The sequence below is a fragment of the Geotrypetes seraphini genome, chromosome 3 (assembly GCF_902459505.1).
Source record: "Geotrypetes seraphini chromosome 3, aGeoSer1.1, whole genome shotgun sequence".
NCBI lineage: Eukaryota > Metazoa > Chordata > Amphibia > Gymnophiona > Dermophiidae > Geotrypetes > Geotrypetes seraphini.
Window position 1 is genome coordinate 110,329,674 of NC_047086.1, and position 17,274 is coordinate 110,346,947.

Here is a 17,274-nt window from a genome sequence, read left to right on the forward strand (position 1 = left end):
TGCACCTAATATATACTTTGTAACCCGTTCTGAGCTCTTTTGGGAGGACGGGCTAAAAAAATCTAATAAATAAATAATCCTTGTAGGCTTGGCTGTGCAGGGAATTATTTTTGTAAAATCATGTTTTATTATGTGACTGGCATTATTTAGACTTTAATTTCTATGAATGAATAGAATGAAAATGATATAAAATTACTTGCTTGTATGTGCGTGCGCTGAAGGAAAGTGGAGAGAGAGAGTGGGCTGAGGACGCTGAAGGGAAATGGGGAAGAGAGAGTGGGGAGAAGACACTGATTTATAAATTGACAATTGTACAGAAAATTGTTTCTTTTTATACTTTAATATAATAAGTTCAATATAAAACAATTCAAGGCTTGTGTGGATGGAATCAGGTGGTTTGCGGGGATGGGGACCAAGCTTACGGGGATTAGTCCAATAAAATGGTATTTTCTTATTTCTCATTATTTGTTTTATTTTTATTTTTTAATTTGTAAAGTGGTGATTGTTATGTATCAGTTTTTTCAAATTTACATCTACTGTCTTTATATTTTGCACAGTATTAGAGGACATGTATTACTGTTTTGTGGTGTTGTGGTGTTGCATTGTATGCAGAGTCTGGTTTCTTGGCGGTTCAGTTTAACTTTTGTCTACATATTTCTATTTTTAGTTTGTGATTATTCCATATTGGGCGAGGGTGTATCTGTCTATGTGTATGAAAGGGACATGGCTTTCTGATAACATCGACTGTACAGGATCAATTGACTGTGCAGGATCTGGCTTGTTTAGTTTTACAATGTATTTGCTAGTGTTCTAGTGCTCACTGCAGTGTTTAAGATGCTGCCTTTTCCTAGGTACACTCTTGTTGTGCGATATGTGGATTGTTACTAAAAATCATATTTTTCATATAGATGGGGGCTGTCAAAAAATGATGGGCCCCGGGTGTCACATATGCTAGGTACACCACTGAACAGAGCAGTCCTGGAAAATCAGGGTGGGACTGATGAACCTGCTGCCAAAACAGAGGCACCAAAAGCAGCATCATGGCTTGGCCACAACATTGATCCTGTAAAACTTGGTGAACGTATGCAAGGCAGACCAGGTAGCGGCCCTGCAAATCTTGTCCAGAGAAGCAGCCAACGACTCTGCCCAAGAGGATGAAACACCTCTGGTAGAATGAGCCCACACCGTGAGGGAGGAGGGCTTCTTTCCGGCCACCAAGTAAGCTGCGGAAAAGGTCATATGGATCCATGGTAGCCTTTGAAGTTCTTATCTTGACTCTGTTTTTTCTCTCCAGTCCATCCAGGGCTCTCCGTTCTGCAGCCCAAAATCTCTTTAACATTCCATCCTTAAAGTATATTAACACTTTAAGATCCAATAATTTTTCAGTGACAGCACCTTCCCTTTGGAATTCTATTCCTAATTACATAAGGGAAGAAACTTCCGTAGGCCCTTTTAAAATAAAGCTGAAGACTTTCCTATTCATAGACGCTTTTGATACATAACTATCCTTGAAAAGGCAATATTCTCACTGTTGTTCTTCAGGTCAACCCTCCCCTTATTGTTCTTTCCTTATTTGTTCTTTTCTTTCCTTATTGTAGTTCCTCCCTTTTCTCTCTTGTTTTACTTCTGTTTGTCTGGTGTATGAGTTTTTACCAACCAATCCCTAGTAATGATATGTTTTGGTTTTAATCTTATGTATGCTGATAATGGATTTTATTGTACACCGCTTTGAATTTTGGATTAAGCGGTGTAAGAAATTTTAATAAACCTTGAAACCTTGAACAAGGAAGAGCCATGTCAGAATCTCCAAACTCTCTCTTGTCCCTGCTGCTTGCTAGCTATGAATGGTTTATGGGGGCTACTACAAGTATCATGGTTTCACTGGAACAAACTCTTTGAACTTGGGCCCTCCAGTTTCCATCCTGCTGCTCTAACAATTAGGTTACTCCTCTACCCCTTATACAAACTCTGGTTTCTATTAAAAAGATTATTCTAGACTACAGCATTCAACACAACTTCCATATCATGTTGAAGCTCCTAGGAGAACTATGGTGAGCCTTGTGGGAATATGGTTTATCCTTTCAATGATAGGGTTAAAATTGCTGAACACTTCTTATGACATTTGGCACTTGGCTCTACTCTACTGTTGCTCAGTTCTGTTTTTCAGGTTTTTGTCCCGCTTATAGCTTTCCCTTTAAGAAGAGTTATCAGATTCACTCTAACTGCATGACAACTTGTCCAAATTCCACAGGATAGTAGAAGTGGCTCTGAGAAAAGCACATTACCCCATGTAGCTTCATGTATAATCCACAGGCATTACAGACTAGGCGTTGTGAATCAATGAATAAAAAATGATCCACGAGATAATCAGGTGCTAAACCATGTATGACTTTATAGCATATACAACCAAACTTAAATCTGACTCTGGCCTCGACCAGTAACAAGTGTACGCTGTGGTAATAAGGTGTGACATGATCTGATTTTTTCAGATTGAAAATTAATTGGACTGCCATGTTGAGAATAGCTGCCTGCTGTCCCTGGATAACACCTGTTACGGTAAGTAACTGTGCTTTATGCCATTGAAAAAAGTAATCTTTTGACTTTACCCTTACACCACTCCAAATGGTCTCCTATTGATATATTTTTACAGAAATACTACATCAAATTACAACTATGTTGATGCTAACTAAGTAGCCCCCCTTTTATCAAGCTGCGCTAGAGGTTTTTAGTACCGGCCAGCAAGTTAAGTGCTTCAACATGCATAGGAATTCTATGAGCATTGGAGCATTTACTGTGCCGGGTCATGCTTGAAACCTCTAGCACAGCTTGATAAAAGGGGGAGTATATAATACCTTAGGACTTCCTTATTGAAATTTTGAAATATTCCTGCCATTCAACATGTAACACTTTATACAATTTTATACCATGCTGAACGGTTATCTTTTACTATATTAATTTGTACCTTTAAAAACATTTCAATCAAAGGCTTGAACTGGAAAATATTTAAAGTTTAAAAAATTGTGTTAAATCTTATGGCAAGAATCCTCAAAATTCTAATCTCAGTTTATATTCGAGTCAACCTTTTTCCCTCCTTTTTGTGGGGAGGTCACCATGGTGTATATTCCAATGGCTTATATTTTAGTATATATAGTAAGTACAGCAGCTATTTCTCAGTGCTTTTATTCTTGCTAAAAATATTCCCCCTCCTTTCTAAAGATCATAATTTGAATTGAGTCTGCAGGGGCACAATGGAACCCCTATTTTGTTTAGGCCAGAAAAAAATTGAAATATGCTCTCAGTCTGACTGCATGGATAAATTCAGATGTGTACTGCTGTGGTGCCACCATTTCAACTTTGAGACTGTCTCCCCTATCCTATACTGTAGAGTCATGTAAAGTGACACTTCAGGCATGCCAGTACTCAGATGCCTCTTCCTTATAATTAAGGCTTCTATTCTTAGGTGTTTACAAATTTCTAATGTATGAGGTGTTTATTTTCTAGCTAATTAATGTTAATGGTGTCTTATAAACTGCTATATCTCCTAATGCATTCAAAGCGGTTTACAAAAGAGTTACAAAAAATATTTTTCTGGAGCCGTACAAATGCTGCAGCAAGACAGAGGTGGGAGCTGGCAAGACAGTAAACACCCGGGGGCAGCAGAGGAAAACACTGCATCACCCTCGATCGGGGCCACACAAAATACTTCACGGGGCTGCAGGTTGGACACCCCTGCTGTAGATATTAATGCTAAGCATCATGGATGAAGAATAGCCCATTTCTCAAAGAAGTAGGTGTCAGCCTAGAGGCCTATGGGAAATTATATCAATCTGACTCTGTCATGGGAAGGCAGATAGACCCTTAGTGCAGGGAAACTGTTTCAAGTATCCCTGATATGTTTTAAGTTTCCCTGATTGAATCATGACTAGCTAAAAGGTGTTAATGTCTGATTAAGAGGGTGCTTAGGTCCAAGTGCAAAGATCAAGAAACAAAGAAGCCAGAGACCTAATCCCATCACCATGCTTGCAGGTATTACACCCTCCTTTGTCAATTAAATTAACCATTGTTTCAAACAGTTTGCAAGTTCTAAACAGAAAGATACTGGGAGATACAATATTTTCTCTAGTCAGAATAAGATTCCAAGGTATAAAAGCCTGCTCTCTGCTCTATCAATCTATCTCTTTTTCTATGGAGCTATCAATCTCTCTTTTTCTATCAAGCTATCAGGAGAGGGGTCTTGGCCCTCTATCTCTCTTTCTATCTAGCTATCTCTTGGCTCTTTGCTTGGCACTCTGGTTCTGTCTTGGCTCTCCCTCTCTCTGTCTATCCTTCCCTTTATCTATGGAACACGAAGCTTAGACCATCCCCCTTTTCTCTCTCTCTGGCTCTTCCTAGAACTGCAAGCTTCTATGTCCCTCTTTGCCTCTGAACTCTGTAAGGCAGGGAAACTGCTATGCTCTCTATTTAATTGTAATGCTTAATTGTAATGATTATAAATATTGCTTTTCTGTAAGACTATTTCTATAATATATTCTTTATATAATCACCCCTGGCTGTGCTTCTTATTTGATTCTATCCCTAATGAAACTTCTGTGAAGGTATTGAACTCGGGACCGCGGATTGTAAGGCCGTGTCAAACATAACCCCTCCAACCTAACATTGTGGGGGTGCGACCATCCTTACATTTTATTATCCTTACATTTTGGGGGCTTTGTCTCGGTCCTTCCTGATGATTTCATTTAGGTAAGTAGAATTCAAGTTGTTTTTTTTTTCCTCCTTTTATGCACTGTGCAATAGGATTATGTATAGACAGAGTGATATAGAAATCAAAAGTGAGGTGGCGGTTGCGACGGTTGGCGGCGATGCCTTACTACCAGAGCTGGGAAGAGTTCACGCGGGCGGCCGAGAAGCTCTACCAGGCCGACCCCATGAAGGTACGTGTCGTGCTGAAATACAGACATACTGATGGCAATCTATGTATGAAAGTAACAGATGATGCAGTTTGTTTGCTGTATCGGACAGACCAGGCTCAAGATGTAAAGAAGATAGAAAAATTCCAGAGTCAGCTCATGCGACTTATGGTTGCCAGGGAGCCCCGCAGTGTTGCAATGGAAATGGACTGAACAGCTGCTCCAAGAGGAATTCTCCAGCACTCGCTTCACTGCATTGGACTGGAATGTTGGGTCTTAAGGGGCTTCTGAGCCACATCGAGGGTTAGGAATTATACTTTCCACTGAAAGCCTCTTATTTATTGTTTTGGAATTCGAGAGAAGAATAACTTTTTGTGGTGTGGACAATCTTTTGCAGATACAAATTGAGCAAAACAGCCCCTTATGCAACTTTTCTCCTTGCTTAAATGTCTTGCTTTGATCGTGTAGGACTGCTTGTCCTGCAAGTGGGGAGTTTTCCCTTACTCTTGTTTCCTATTACATCTCTTTTTCTGCTTGAACTGTTCTGCACTTCTGTTGTGGCATGAAAGGTCAAAGTTTGGCTCTCCAGTCTCTCGCTCAGGTGTGAGCCAGTCTTGTACTCCGATATTGCTCAGACGCTTTCCTGTAAGAAACGGCCACTGAAAGGGACAGAGGAAGTTCAATTTGCTTTCTCTGTGAAAATGTGAACACCAGTACCTCTAAAGTAATTTTGCAGTTTCATAGTTTTCTATCCATTTTTTGTTAGAAAATTACTTTTTTGTGGCTGAGTTTTAGGGACTGAAAAGGCAGCAAAGGGAAGTGCTGAGCAAGAATTGTATACATGTGCGAAATGTAAAATACATACCAGCATTGTGTATCCTGGCCAAAAGTCTGCTGCTTTTAAAAAATAAACATTTCCCACAAGGAAAAAAAAAAAAAAAAAAAAAGTCCTTGGAAAACCCTTAGATTGATTATACATTAGACTGGATGACACACTGCTGAAAAGTTCCAGTAATATTGTGGGGTTTTATACTTGGTGAGATTTTATATATCAATTGACTTTCTATTTTTGATTGATAGACAGAGAGAGATAGAAATCAAAAGTCCTTTTGGAACCCTTAAATTGTTTTAGACTGGATGACACAATTGTGAAAAGTTTCAGTAATATTTTGGGTTTTATATTTGGTGAGATTTTACTATCAAAAGTCTTTGTAGTCTACCTGTGCCAGTTTGCATTGTATGATTTGCTATTATATGCTTGCTAGGGTGTTGCATGTAAGAATATTTGAGCTGCTCTGAAGAAAAGCAGGGTTCAAAGTGAAAACAGTCACTCAATTAAGACACGCCACATCTGTATAACTTTTACTTTGCTTACCTTGTGCTTTTAATTCTATTTCTTGTCAGTCTCTGCCCTGGTGAAAGGCCCAGTACACACTGGACTGGAACTGGCAGCTGACACCTCTGCTCTTCTAACAGACTTCTTATATTTTTTCCTGCTAAACTTCTGCCTGTAAATTTCAGGTAGTAACCAGTGTGGGCAAGTGTGGGCATAAGTGTATTATTTTATGCCAATGACTCTTGCCTAACAGTCTTTACCTCGCTTTTCTACCTATTAACTAAAGTCTCCCTCCTTCATAAGTGGGAGCATTTCAATCTCAAAGGCTACACACAGACAGGGACATTTAGAAGCCCATTCTCTCTGCCCACGAACCAAGGCAGACTTCTGCAGCCTCAAATATGAACCCTTTTGATTTTCAAGAACTCACAGATATTGTACACAAATATTTTGATAAGAAAGGGGGTCCATATGAGGGTAATTTTCCAGAACACACATGGCACGATATTCAGAAACAAATGGTTTCTCATTCTCAGGAGTTTAGAAAGAAAACAGATAAAAGAAAATGCCTTTTCATTCAAGGCCTCTGTAGAGGACTTATTAGCCTAAGACAAGATAATACTGACTTGAACACTCAGTGCCATCAGCTGTCCAAAGACTTAGATGAGGCACAAATTAATATATCCATGCTAAGAACCCAAATTGTTCAGGCCACAAATTCCTTTTTAACTGTAAATGAACAATTAGAAGAGGCCAAGGCAGAATTAAAGTATTTAAAGTCAAAATGTGCCTCACAGGGACAGGCTAATGCTGTCTCCTTACAGATTCTGCCGTCTGCACCTGTGCCACCATCACCATATAATCCATGTAGTCAGAAAATCGTTTTTGTAGCAGGTCAGAGAAAGGGTAAACTAGCTACAGATGTAGAACAGGAAGAAGAACCGACAAACGAAAGTGAGGAAAATTCATTACCAGGCCAGAGCAATGCCAATAGTACCCCTATAAGTGACACAGCTCCAGTAACTGTAGTGCTTCAGGGACATATGAAAGATAGTGACATTGAAAGAATAGTGGAGAAAGTGGGCCCTATGCCTTTTAACATAAATGAATGGTGCAAATGGGCTACTGACATACTGATTCACTGGGGTCTAGGGAAATACAAAAGGAACAATGCAGATTTTGATAAGCTTATGCACCTAGCCCTGGGTCCACATTATTATAAATTTGGATCTCTTGTTCATCCATACCAATTTGTAAAGATGGGCATCGAAAAACTCTTTCGCTGCACCTCTTTGCAAGTACTTAGAACTCTTTCACCCCTGCCAAGTGATACACTAGAGCAGTTTGCATATAGAGTGTGGGTAATCAACGCGGTACTTAACGAACATGAACATTGGCCCATTTCCTCAGATTATGGCCAGAGAGAACATAAAGAATTCCTATTAGAATTATTATCTCCCGAGATTACTAAACACCTTCTGTTGTTCTCGGAGGACCCTAAAACTACACCTTTTGACACTTTACTGCTCAGGATTGGGTCTGTGTGGAAGACCCTGCCAGCTCAAATTATTTCAGTTTCAGAAGCTAGAAGGTGGCGTGCTGAGGGAGCACCCCAATACAAGAAAACACCACACACAGGAAATAGAGGGCATGTCAGAGGTAGTTACAGAAATTCCTCCACTTACATTCCCTTCCATGAACTCAGAGACCAAAAGGAAAAATTAGAAAAAGAGAAAAGGAAATGGGAACAGGATCGTCACACAATGCAGATAGAATTGGACAGGGTAAAAAGTGATTTGACAGCCAGGAAAAACACTGTTAGTGCATAGGGATGTCCTGACTCTCTGTGTCCGAATGCCAAGGTGACTCATGCCTTTACAGCCCAGCCAGACTCCTTTCGCTTACCTGTGGACTCACTTTTGGAGACGCAGGATGAGGGAAAGAAGTCAGACTCAGAATTCAGCTTGAGGTATGTGGCACCTTTGATTTTGGACACTTGCAGCCGCCCCAATGTTAATACTACCATAGAGGGTCAGGATAAATTCACTTTGATTGATACAGGGGCTGGAATCAGTTTTACAAGCAGAGCGCCTCCTACTGGAGATCAGAAAAATGTAGAAATGTATGAGATTCAGGGTACAAATGACACAGCTTCTAAATGTGTTGCTATCCCTGTGAAATGGGGCATCCCGGTTCAAAATTAACAGAGCCAGGACATTTTAGAAATTACTGCCCCCACTATAGTGAGTACAGACAAAGAAATACTGGGAATTGATGTCCTCAACCAGTTAGACCTGGTTGTCGATATGGCTAACCTTACATTGTGGCAAGGTACAGGAAGCCCAAATGCTTCTAAAACTTTAGTTCATGAGGTCATTCCCATGCAATTAGCTACTCAGTGCACTAAGGCAGCTCAGCTACATGACCTTAGTGGAATTCCCTCAGAGGTGGCAGATATTCCAGTTTGGGCACAAGACAAACTAGATTGTGGGAGAATGCAAACTGAAATTCTGTTAGAGGGTGATGACCCCCCACCACAAAAGCAATATCCAGTACCTCATCAAGCCATAGAACAAGTAACTCAGATTGTACAGGTACTAGAGGAGAGGGGTCTGATCAGACCTATCTCTTCCACCTGCAATTCTCCAGTATGGCCAGTGGTCAAACCAGGGGGCTCATTCAGGCTTACTATAGACTTCCGGGTCCTAAATCAGGTCTCCAAATCTGTAGCACCGGTGGTTGCCTCTTACCCTGAAATGATTTCTAAATTGAACCCCAAATGCAAATTTTCCTCTGTCTTGGACATTTCTAATGGCTTTTGGAGTCTTCCCTTAGCCACTGAATGCCAGTACAAAACAGCATTTCAATGGCTGAATAAACAATATGCATGGACAGTTCTACCCCAGGGATATAAAAATTCACCAGCAATTTTTCATAAATATATGTACAATGTCCTGGCACGCATATCATGCCGAGAAAATGTGATACAATATGTTGATGACATTTTGATTCAGTCTGAGAATGAGTCTGCACACTGGGTACATGTAAGGGAGGTTCTAACAGCTCTCTTAGAAGCTGGCCTTAAAGTTAATCCTACCAAGGCTCAGCTATGCAAATCACAGGTCTCCTTTCTGGGAGTATCCATTGGCCAGGATGGTAAGTCTGTGGATTCTCAGAGGGTAGAACTGATACAGAACTTGCCACTTCCTACAGATCAGAAATCACTCCAGTCATTTCTAGGGCTCACAGGATTCTGCCGTGAATTCATGCATAATTATGCTGAGGTAGCAGCCCCACTCTACTCCCTGCTGAAAAGTAAAGACTATGTGTGGGAAGAGGAGCATACAGATGCTGTCACCAAGCTTAAGCACATTTTAACCTCAGCTCCTGTCCTTGCCAACCCAGATCACGCACAAAATTTTTTCCTTTATCCTGTTGTTGGGGAGAATAGTGTAGGTGCAGCATTAACACAGCGCCTAGGTGCAATGGATCGTCCAATTGCTTTCTTTTCCAGAATTCTCACTTCTCCAGAACTCAAAATGGGACTCTGTGAAAAGCATACACTGGCTGCATATGCTGCCATGCAGAAATTTACCTACATCATTGGGGCTCAAACTACATACATATGTAGCCACCATAACCCACTTAAATTCATTGTGGAGGGGAAGTGGACCCTGATGTTGCAGTGGACCCTGATGTTGCAGGCACAGAATGTAAAGTTTGAACTTCTGAAACAGCCTAATGTTCAGGTTGCAGGAATCCTACTGGAGGGGCAACCACATGAGTGTCAGTCCTCCCCCAGTTCCCCTAATCACATGATCTTTAAAGAACTAGTAGTGGACAAAATATCTCCTTTTCTTCCTACCGTATATATTGATGGCAGTAGCCAGTGTGAGGGAGGCAGGCGATTAGCAGGTTTTGCAATGTTACAACTAGACCCTGCTAACCAAGTGATTCTGCAGAGACAGTATTCATGTGGTTCTGCTTCGGCACAGTACTGTGAACTGGCTGCTTTTGTAGCATGTCTGCAGCAATACCATGAATCCCATTCAGAAATACAGATCATTTTAGACTCTGATTATGTTTGTAGAAGTGCTGTTGCATTGTTGCCGTGGTGGCTAGCTAATAACTTTAAATCAACTGACGGTTCACCTGTAAAACATTCATCATTGTGGGCTATGGCACAGGAATTGAGTGAGAAGTTTCAGAGAGTACACTTAATTAAAGTGAAAGCTCACAGAAAGAAAGGTCCTTTGGTAAAGAGCAACACAATAGCTGACTCGCTAGCCAAAGAAGCATGTCATGTAGGCCCTGTATGGCCCTGGTATGAACAGACTCGTATGGTAGCCATTGCTACCCGTTCCACAGATTACGATCATGTGGTACCTCCGGACTATTTCATAGCCCTGCAGAAAAATGACCCTGAACTCTCCAATCTGAGGAAGTTAATACAAGATACCTCTGATAACATATACCAGCACACACCCTTTATCACACTCACTATACAGAAAGACATTCTATGTGTCAAAAGAGAGGCAGGCTTTGTTATAGCTATCCCCAGAGCTTGAGGTAAAGACTGGATGCATTGGGTTCACGGTGCAGGTCCCATGGGACACCCCAAAGAGGATGAAATGCTGTCTATCTTGGATATGTTGGTATGGTGGCCAGAAATGAAACATGACATACAGGATCATGTTTCCTCCTGTCTCATCTGTGCCTCCTTTGGGAGACAGCCCAAAAAGAAAAGGGGACAGTTGATGAGAGCACCGCCACGTGGTCCATTTGAGAGAGTGCAGATAGATCATGTGGGTCCTCTTCCCTTAACTGCTAGGAAAAACAGATTTTTACTGACTGTGGTTGATTCATTTTCACATTGGGTAGAAGCATTCCCAGTACCAGATCAGACAGCCAGGACCACAGCGGAAATTCTAACTATGCAATTTTTTGCAAGATGGGGAATCCCAAAAACCATTGACTCCGACAATGGCCCTGCTTTTGTTTCCCAGCTTATCAAAGAATTGTTTGAGTTCCTAGGCATTGAACAGCAATTACACATCCCATACCACTCCCAGGCAGCAGGACAGGTAGAAAGAATGAATCAGACCATTAAGGCCCATCTCAGCCCTATGCTGAATCTGACTGGAAAAAACTGGGATCAGGTACTCCCTTTGGTCCTTATGCGTATCAGAGCTAATGTTTGTAAGTCCACAGGTTTTGCACCTTATGAAGCCTTAATGGGAAGGCCAATGCCACGGTGGGAAAATCTGTTGTGTCCTTTCCTTCCAGAGGACCAGACAATAATTCTGGCTAATGAGTGGATGAAATCCCTGCAAGAACATCTGAAAGAAATACAGACTACTGTGCTGGCTAACACAGAAAAGTCTAGGAATTATTTGCAGGAAATATATGCAAAAGGTTCTGACTTAAGGCCCCTCAAGGTCGGGAGCAAAGTCATGCTCCTGAACCCCAGACCTAATCTTCCCTTTGGGACAGCAAAATGGGATGGACCACATTTAATAACAGATACCCTAGGCCCAAGCCTTTACCAAATTCTCATGCCTGACAACCAGCAATGCTGGAAACACATCACTCAGTTGAAACCATATGGGTAACGGGTTTATCAGTCTCTGTTTTCAGATTTCACCTGAAGACAGCACGGACAGCTGCTTTGAAGACAGCACGGACAGCTGTATTGCATGAGGAAAAGTCACAAGAGATTGGTAACTATATTATTCACTCCTGCTGCATAGTTGATGAGCCCTATCTATAGAACAGGAGTACAATATTTATGTAAATACGTAGTAGAAATTATTTTGCTTCTTGCATTTTACCAATAGTAAGTACTAGTTAATTTGTTTAAGTTTAGAGTTAGTTTTAGGATGGCACGGTTCCCTTTTACTCTTGTATATGCTCTCCTTTACCCAAGTATCATTACAGGAACTATCATTCGAATATGCACAATCGGTTGGGCAAAATCCACAGATGGGGTATATCGCTATCAAGAAATACCCCCACCTTTTCTTGAAGGAACCAAACTTGTCATATTAAGTTTTTGTTCTGTACAGGACAAGCCAGTGTTCTACTCAGTAAACATCACCCAAGTAAAGTGGGCACCTCCTGTCCCCACTTCTTTAGAAAGAACACAGGAACTAATAGCACCCCCAGAGAAGTACTTTCTAGGGCCCCCTGCCTTGATTCTATATAATATCTCCTGTCAGGATAGCGGTAACTGGAAGATTTCGTATACATGGGTCCAGAGTAACCAACAACACATTACTGAGACATCTTTCTATTTTGATGTATCTTGCTTTCCTACTATTCCCCCTCCTCCCACCTCAGCCCCCCCTGTACTCTACCTTTCTGATATCAATATGTTTCAGGAAGGAAAGCCCTTTCAGGTTAAATATGATGCACCACATGATGTTTTATATGATGTAGAATACCATTTTCTTACTTGGCATTTATTTCCAAAATTGTTTTTAGTTAATCATAGATACCCAAATTGCTCGCATTTTGTTGCTAACCACATACATATGCTGAATACTTGGTTTGACATGCAGTCAGGTACCGCCCAAACCACGCAACGTAGAAATAAACGTGAATTATTGGACACTATTCTAGGTGGCACAGGAACTGCACTAGGTGCTCTTAACACAATTGATCTAGAGGTACTACGCAATAAGATGGGATCCACCTCTCAACATCCTTCTGATGGGTTCACCTCACAGCACATTATTAATGAAGCTTCTTCTAAATTATCCAATGTAATGGTAGACACATTTGCTCTTATTTCACCCATTATAGAACATAAAATTGTGACCTTAGCACATGAGGAATATAGGTTGGGAAAAAATATTTCCTGGGCTATGGCCTGTGATCAAGTACAGATCGAGCTTATTACTGTCCTAAAATAAATTCTAATCACAGCTAACTTAGGCCACTGGCCCCTGTCTCTAGTCCAGATGGCTAGTACCAAAGTACCTGATTTTGCTATAGCGCACCTTGATTGGTGGACAGTGAGTGTTCCAATCTGTACACCACAAGGATGCTCTATCTGTACTTTGATCCCATGATCAGGACATCACACAGTTATTTATCCTGTAGTTAATATTGGTGTGCAGCTTGATAATATGCTTTTATATCCTTTGGATCACATCACATGGGTACTACCGCTGGATGACAGCTGGACTTCATTTAAGCCAATGGATCCCTCACTCTGTGTGCAGACACCATTTCATTTCAAGTGTGAACCTCATCAGTTTAAAGAGACTGCCGGTTCCTGCTGGACTGATTCAGCTTCCTGCTCCCTATCCGCAAAGATCTCCTACTCCTCTACTTCTTCACACACGTTGTACTACCTTGGAGCTGGACATTTTTGTTTTCACCTATTCTTTCCACAAAACGTTTCCTGTTCCTTGGATCCCCGGATTCATGACAGCCACCTTCCTAAGAACGCTTTGCTATACAGTTCAACTTATTTACTGAACAATACCTGGTGTAGTCATTCACCTCTGTCCTCCATCACCCTTAATGGGACAACCTACTCCACACCTCTGGTTACTAATGATTCTATGGACATTCCAGACTTTATTTCATATGCTGTACATCCACTACCTCTTGGTATGGGCAACGAGACATTTCAAAAGCTGCTGAACTTTACTGAACTCCATACTTACATTGAACAACTTAAGAAAACCTCCAAAGAAGTGAATCATACTATCACTTTTGAAAATGGACAGATTGCACAAACTGTAGAAAATTTGCTACGAGACGCTCATGTCTCAGTTTGGGAACTTTTCTTTGGGTATTTGCCCACTGCAAATCACGTATTTAATGTTTTAATTCACCCTATCATTATCTTAATTATTGTACAAATTTTGCTATGTATTATTATGATTTTCTTTTGCTGTAAAGTGAAACACATGTACATTTCTTTACAACGCTTATCATACCAAGTTCCTTCTAACTTTTAAGGCTGTTATACATGTATTTCCAGTATCTTCTCTGACACTTTCTAATTTGGTTCTAATTTGGTTTTAATTTGGCAGGGCCTATTGCATTGCCATTACTAGGGTCAGACATAATATTTTCCCATATCCCATACTTACATACTCTCTCTTATGACATCTTGGTACCTTTATACCTGAACCTCCTGAAAAAGCTTCCTGCATCCCTTATGCACCGTTCATTCGCTCAACGACGGGTAAGATATAAGCATACTGGGATCCCCGCCCAGATGATGGCCTATACAACCTAAGACAGAGGTTTGAACTCATAATGGGAATTGTTTATCTTCATAGCTTGGAGATTCTGAAGCACAGGGGACGTGCAACTATAAATGGAGGTAAAAGAAGCATCTGCTAATTGCAGATTGACTGTTTAAAGAAGGGTACCACAAGCTTGCCTTCATTTCAAAGAAAAAAAAAAGTATGGGAGATGTCAGCCTAGAGGCCTATGGGAAATTATATCAATCTGACTCTGGCATGGGAAGGCAGATAGACCCTTAGTGCAGGGAAACTGTTTCAAGTATCCCTGATATGTTTTAAGTTTCCCTGGTTGAATCATGACTAGCTAAAAGGTGTTAATGTCTGATTAAGAGGGTGCTTAGGTCCAAGTGCACAGATCAAGAAACAAAGAAGCCAGAGACCTAATCCCATCACCATGCTTGCAGGTATTACACCCTCCTTTGTCAATTAAATTAACCATTGTTTCAAACAGTTTGCAAGTTCTAAACAGAAAGATACTGGGAGATACAATATTTTCTCTAGTCAGAATAAGATTCCAAGGTATAAAAGCCTGCTCTCTGCTCTATCAATCTATCTCTTTTTCTATGGAGCTATCAATCTCTCTTTTTCTATCAAGCTATCAGGAGAGGGGTCTTGGCCCTCTATCTCTCTTTCTATCTAGCTATCTCTTGGCTCTTTGCTTGGCACTCTGGTTCTGTCTTGGCTCTCCCTCTCTCTGTCTATCCTTCCCTTTATCTATGGAACACGAAGCTTAGACCATCCCCCTTTTCTCTCTCTCTGGCTCTTCCTAGAACTGCAAGCTTCTATGTCCCTCTTTGCCTCTGAACTCTGTAAGGCAGGGAAACTGCTATGCTCTCTATTTAATTGTAATGCTTAATTGTAATGATTATAAATATTGCTTTTCTGTAAGACTATTTCTATAATATATTCTTTATATAATCACCCCTGGCTGTGCTTCTTATTTGATTCTATCCCTAATGAAACTTCTGTGAAGGTATTGAACTCGGGACCGCGGATTGTAAGGCCGTGTCAAACATAACCCCTCCAACCTAACATTGTGGGGGTGCGACCATCCTTACATTTTATTATCCTTACAGTAGGTTTTCAGGAATTTGTGAAATAAACAGTAAGTACCCTGTTTCCCCAAAAATAAGACCTATCCCAAAATAAGCCCTAGTTAAGATCGATGCAGAAGGAAGGCCCCAATGGGGAACACCGAGAAGCAGCCCATTTAGAGCGCAGCCGCCGCTGCTGTTTTTGGAGGCCTTGGAGTGGAGGTATGTGTCTCATGGTAGGAGGGTCGGTGGAGTTCTACTGCACAGGAGGATGGAAGGGAGGGAAGGAAGGATTCACATGGGGGGGGGGCGGGAGAAAGGAAAGGGGAAGAATTGGGGTGGAGGAGAGAAAGGGAAAGATGATTATTGTACATGAAAAAAATAAGACATCCCCTGAAAATAAGCCCTAATGCATTTTTTGACCCCAAATTAATATAAGACTGTCTTATTTTCAGGGAAACACGGTAGGTATAGTTCTAGTTTCCATTGGAAGATCATTCCAGATTTTAGCTCCCAGGTATTGAAAGGTGCGTTCATGATGTATTTTCTATTTGACATATTTGAACGTAGGATAAAATCAAGACCTTACTCCTATTAAGTCTCATGGAGCCTATGTTGCGAAGTAGATGACAGCTTTCACTTAATAAGGATGAACTTTAGCTGGCCAGTGCCTTGAAAATAATATGTAATAAACTCACTGTCCCCAAAACACACTGCCAATGGAGCTTGCAAAAGATACCAACAATGAGGCAGCAAAAGTCACAAGGTTCCAAGAGAAGAAACTCAAAGGCGAAAACCACTGGGAATGTAAACACAACTTGAAAAATCTACTAATAAATAATTAATAATAATGATAGGGTACCCTCAGTGTGTAGGATCAGCGATGGGAGAATTTCTCCAGCGCTTACTCCACAAGGTAGAGGCAACCATACCCCCACCTGCACACTATCATCGGGCACTGCATGTGTTCCTCTCTTGGAACCTAGTGACTTTTGCTGCCTCATTGTTGGTATCTTTTGAAAATAATATGAGCAATTTGGTTCTTTAGTGTACTGGTAGCCAGTGCAGCTCACACAATATAAGAATTATTCTTTTAAATCTTTTTAACTCACTAATCAGCCTGGCTGACGTATTTTGCAAAATCTGTATTCTATTCTGAAGCTTCTTTGTGATGCCCTTATACCAAAAAAAAAAAAATGGTGTTCATTGATGTTTTCATGTCATAGGTATTTTTGCTTGTTGCTTTTATAGTGGAATTATTTGGTTATAAAACTGCAAATTATAATAAAGAAGATTGAACTTAAAAAAAATATATGTCATTTAGTTGTCTAATTTAGAACAACAATAGGTCTCGGATTTATTACTATTTTTTTATGAACCATCAGAATTTGGATATATGACCTATATTCCTCATAGGTCATTTTATCAAATTTTTCAGATTTACATAAAACATTTGTTGCATAGGCCGTGTGCTGTGGTGAGATTCCAGTGTGCCACGAGACACCAGTGCCAGCTGCCTGCCTATAGGACGTGTTCCCCCCGGCGAGAGGTACGTCCTGTAGGCAGTCAGCCGGCATCTCTCGTGCCTCTTCTCCTCCAGCACCCCCTCACCGGCGTAGTAATAGTAGGTTCTGCGAATGCACAGACATCAAATTGATGACATTACACATGCGCATGACATTGTGTTGACATCCACACATTTCCAGATGCCCGCCAGCCGCAGCAATGAG

The 17,274-nt window shown here is 40.9% G+C and overlaps 1 protein-coding gene across 1 annotated transcript; it reads left to right on the forward strand.

The window, feature by feature from the left end:
- The first annotated feature begins 4,838 nt into the window (after positions 1-4,838).
- On the forward strand, positions 4,839-5,835 carry LOC117357645 (signal recognition particle 9 kDa protein-like). The gene has a single exon (XM_033938522.1). The coding sequence runs from the start codon at positions 4,860-4,862 to the stop codon at positions 5,118-5,120; it is 261 nt and encodes an 86-aa protein (XP_033794413.1). The 5' UTR covers positions 4,839-4,859; the 3' UTR covers positions 5,121-5,835.
- The last annotated feature ends 11,439 nt before the right edge of the window (positions 5,836-17,274 follow it).

Excerpts from the sequence above, each read along its gene's own strand:
- LOC117357645 (XM_033938522.1), top strand. The coding sequence starts at position 4,860 with ATGCCTTACTACCAGAGCTGGGAAGAGTTCACGCGGGCGGCCGAGAAG.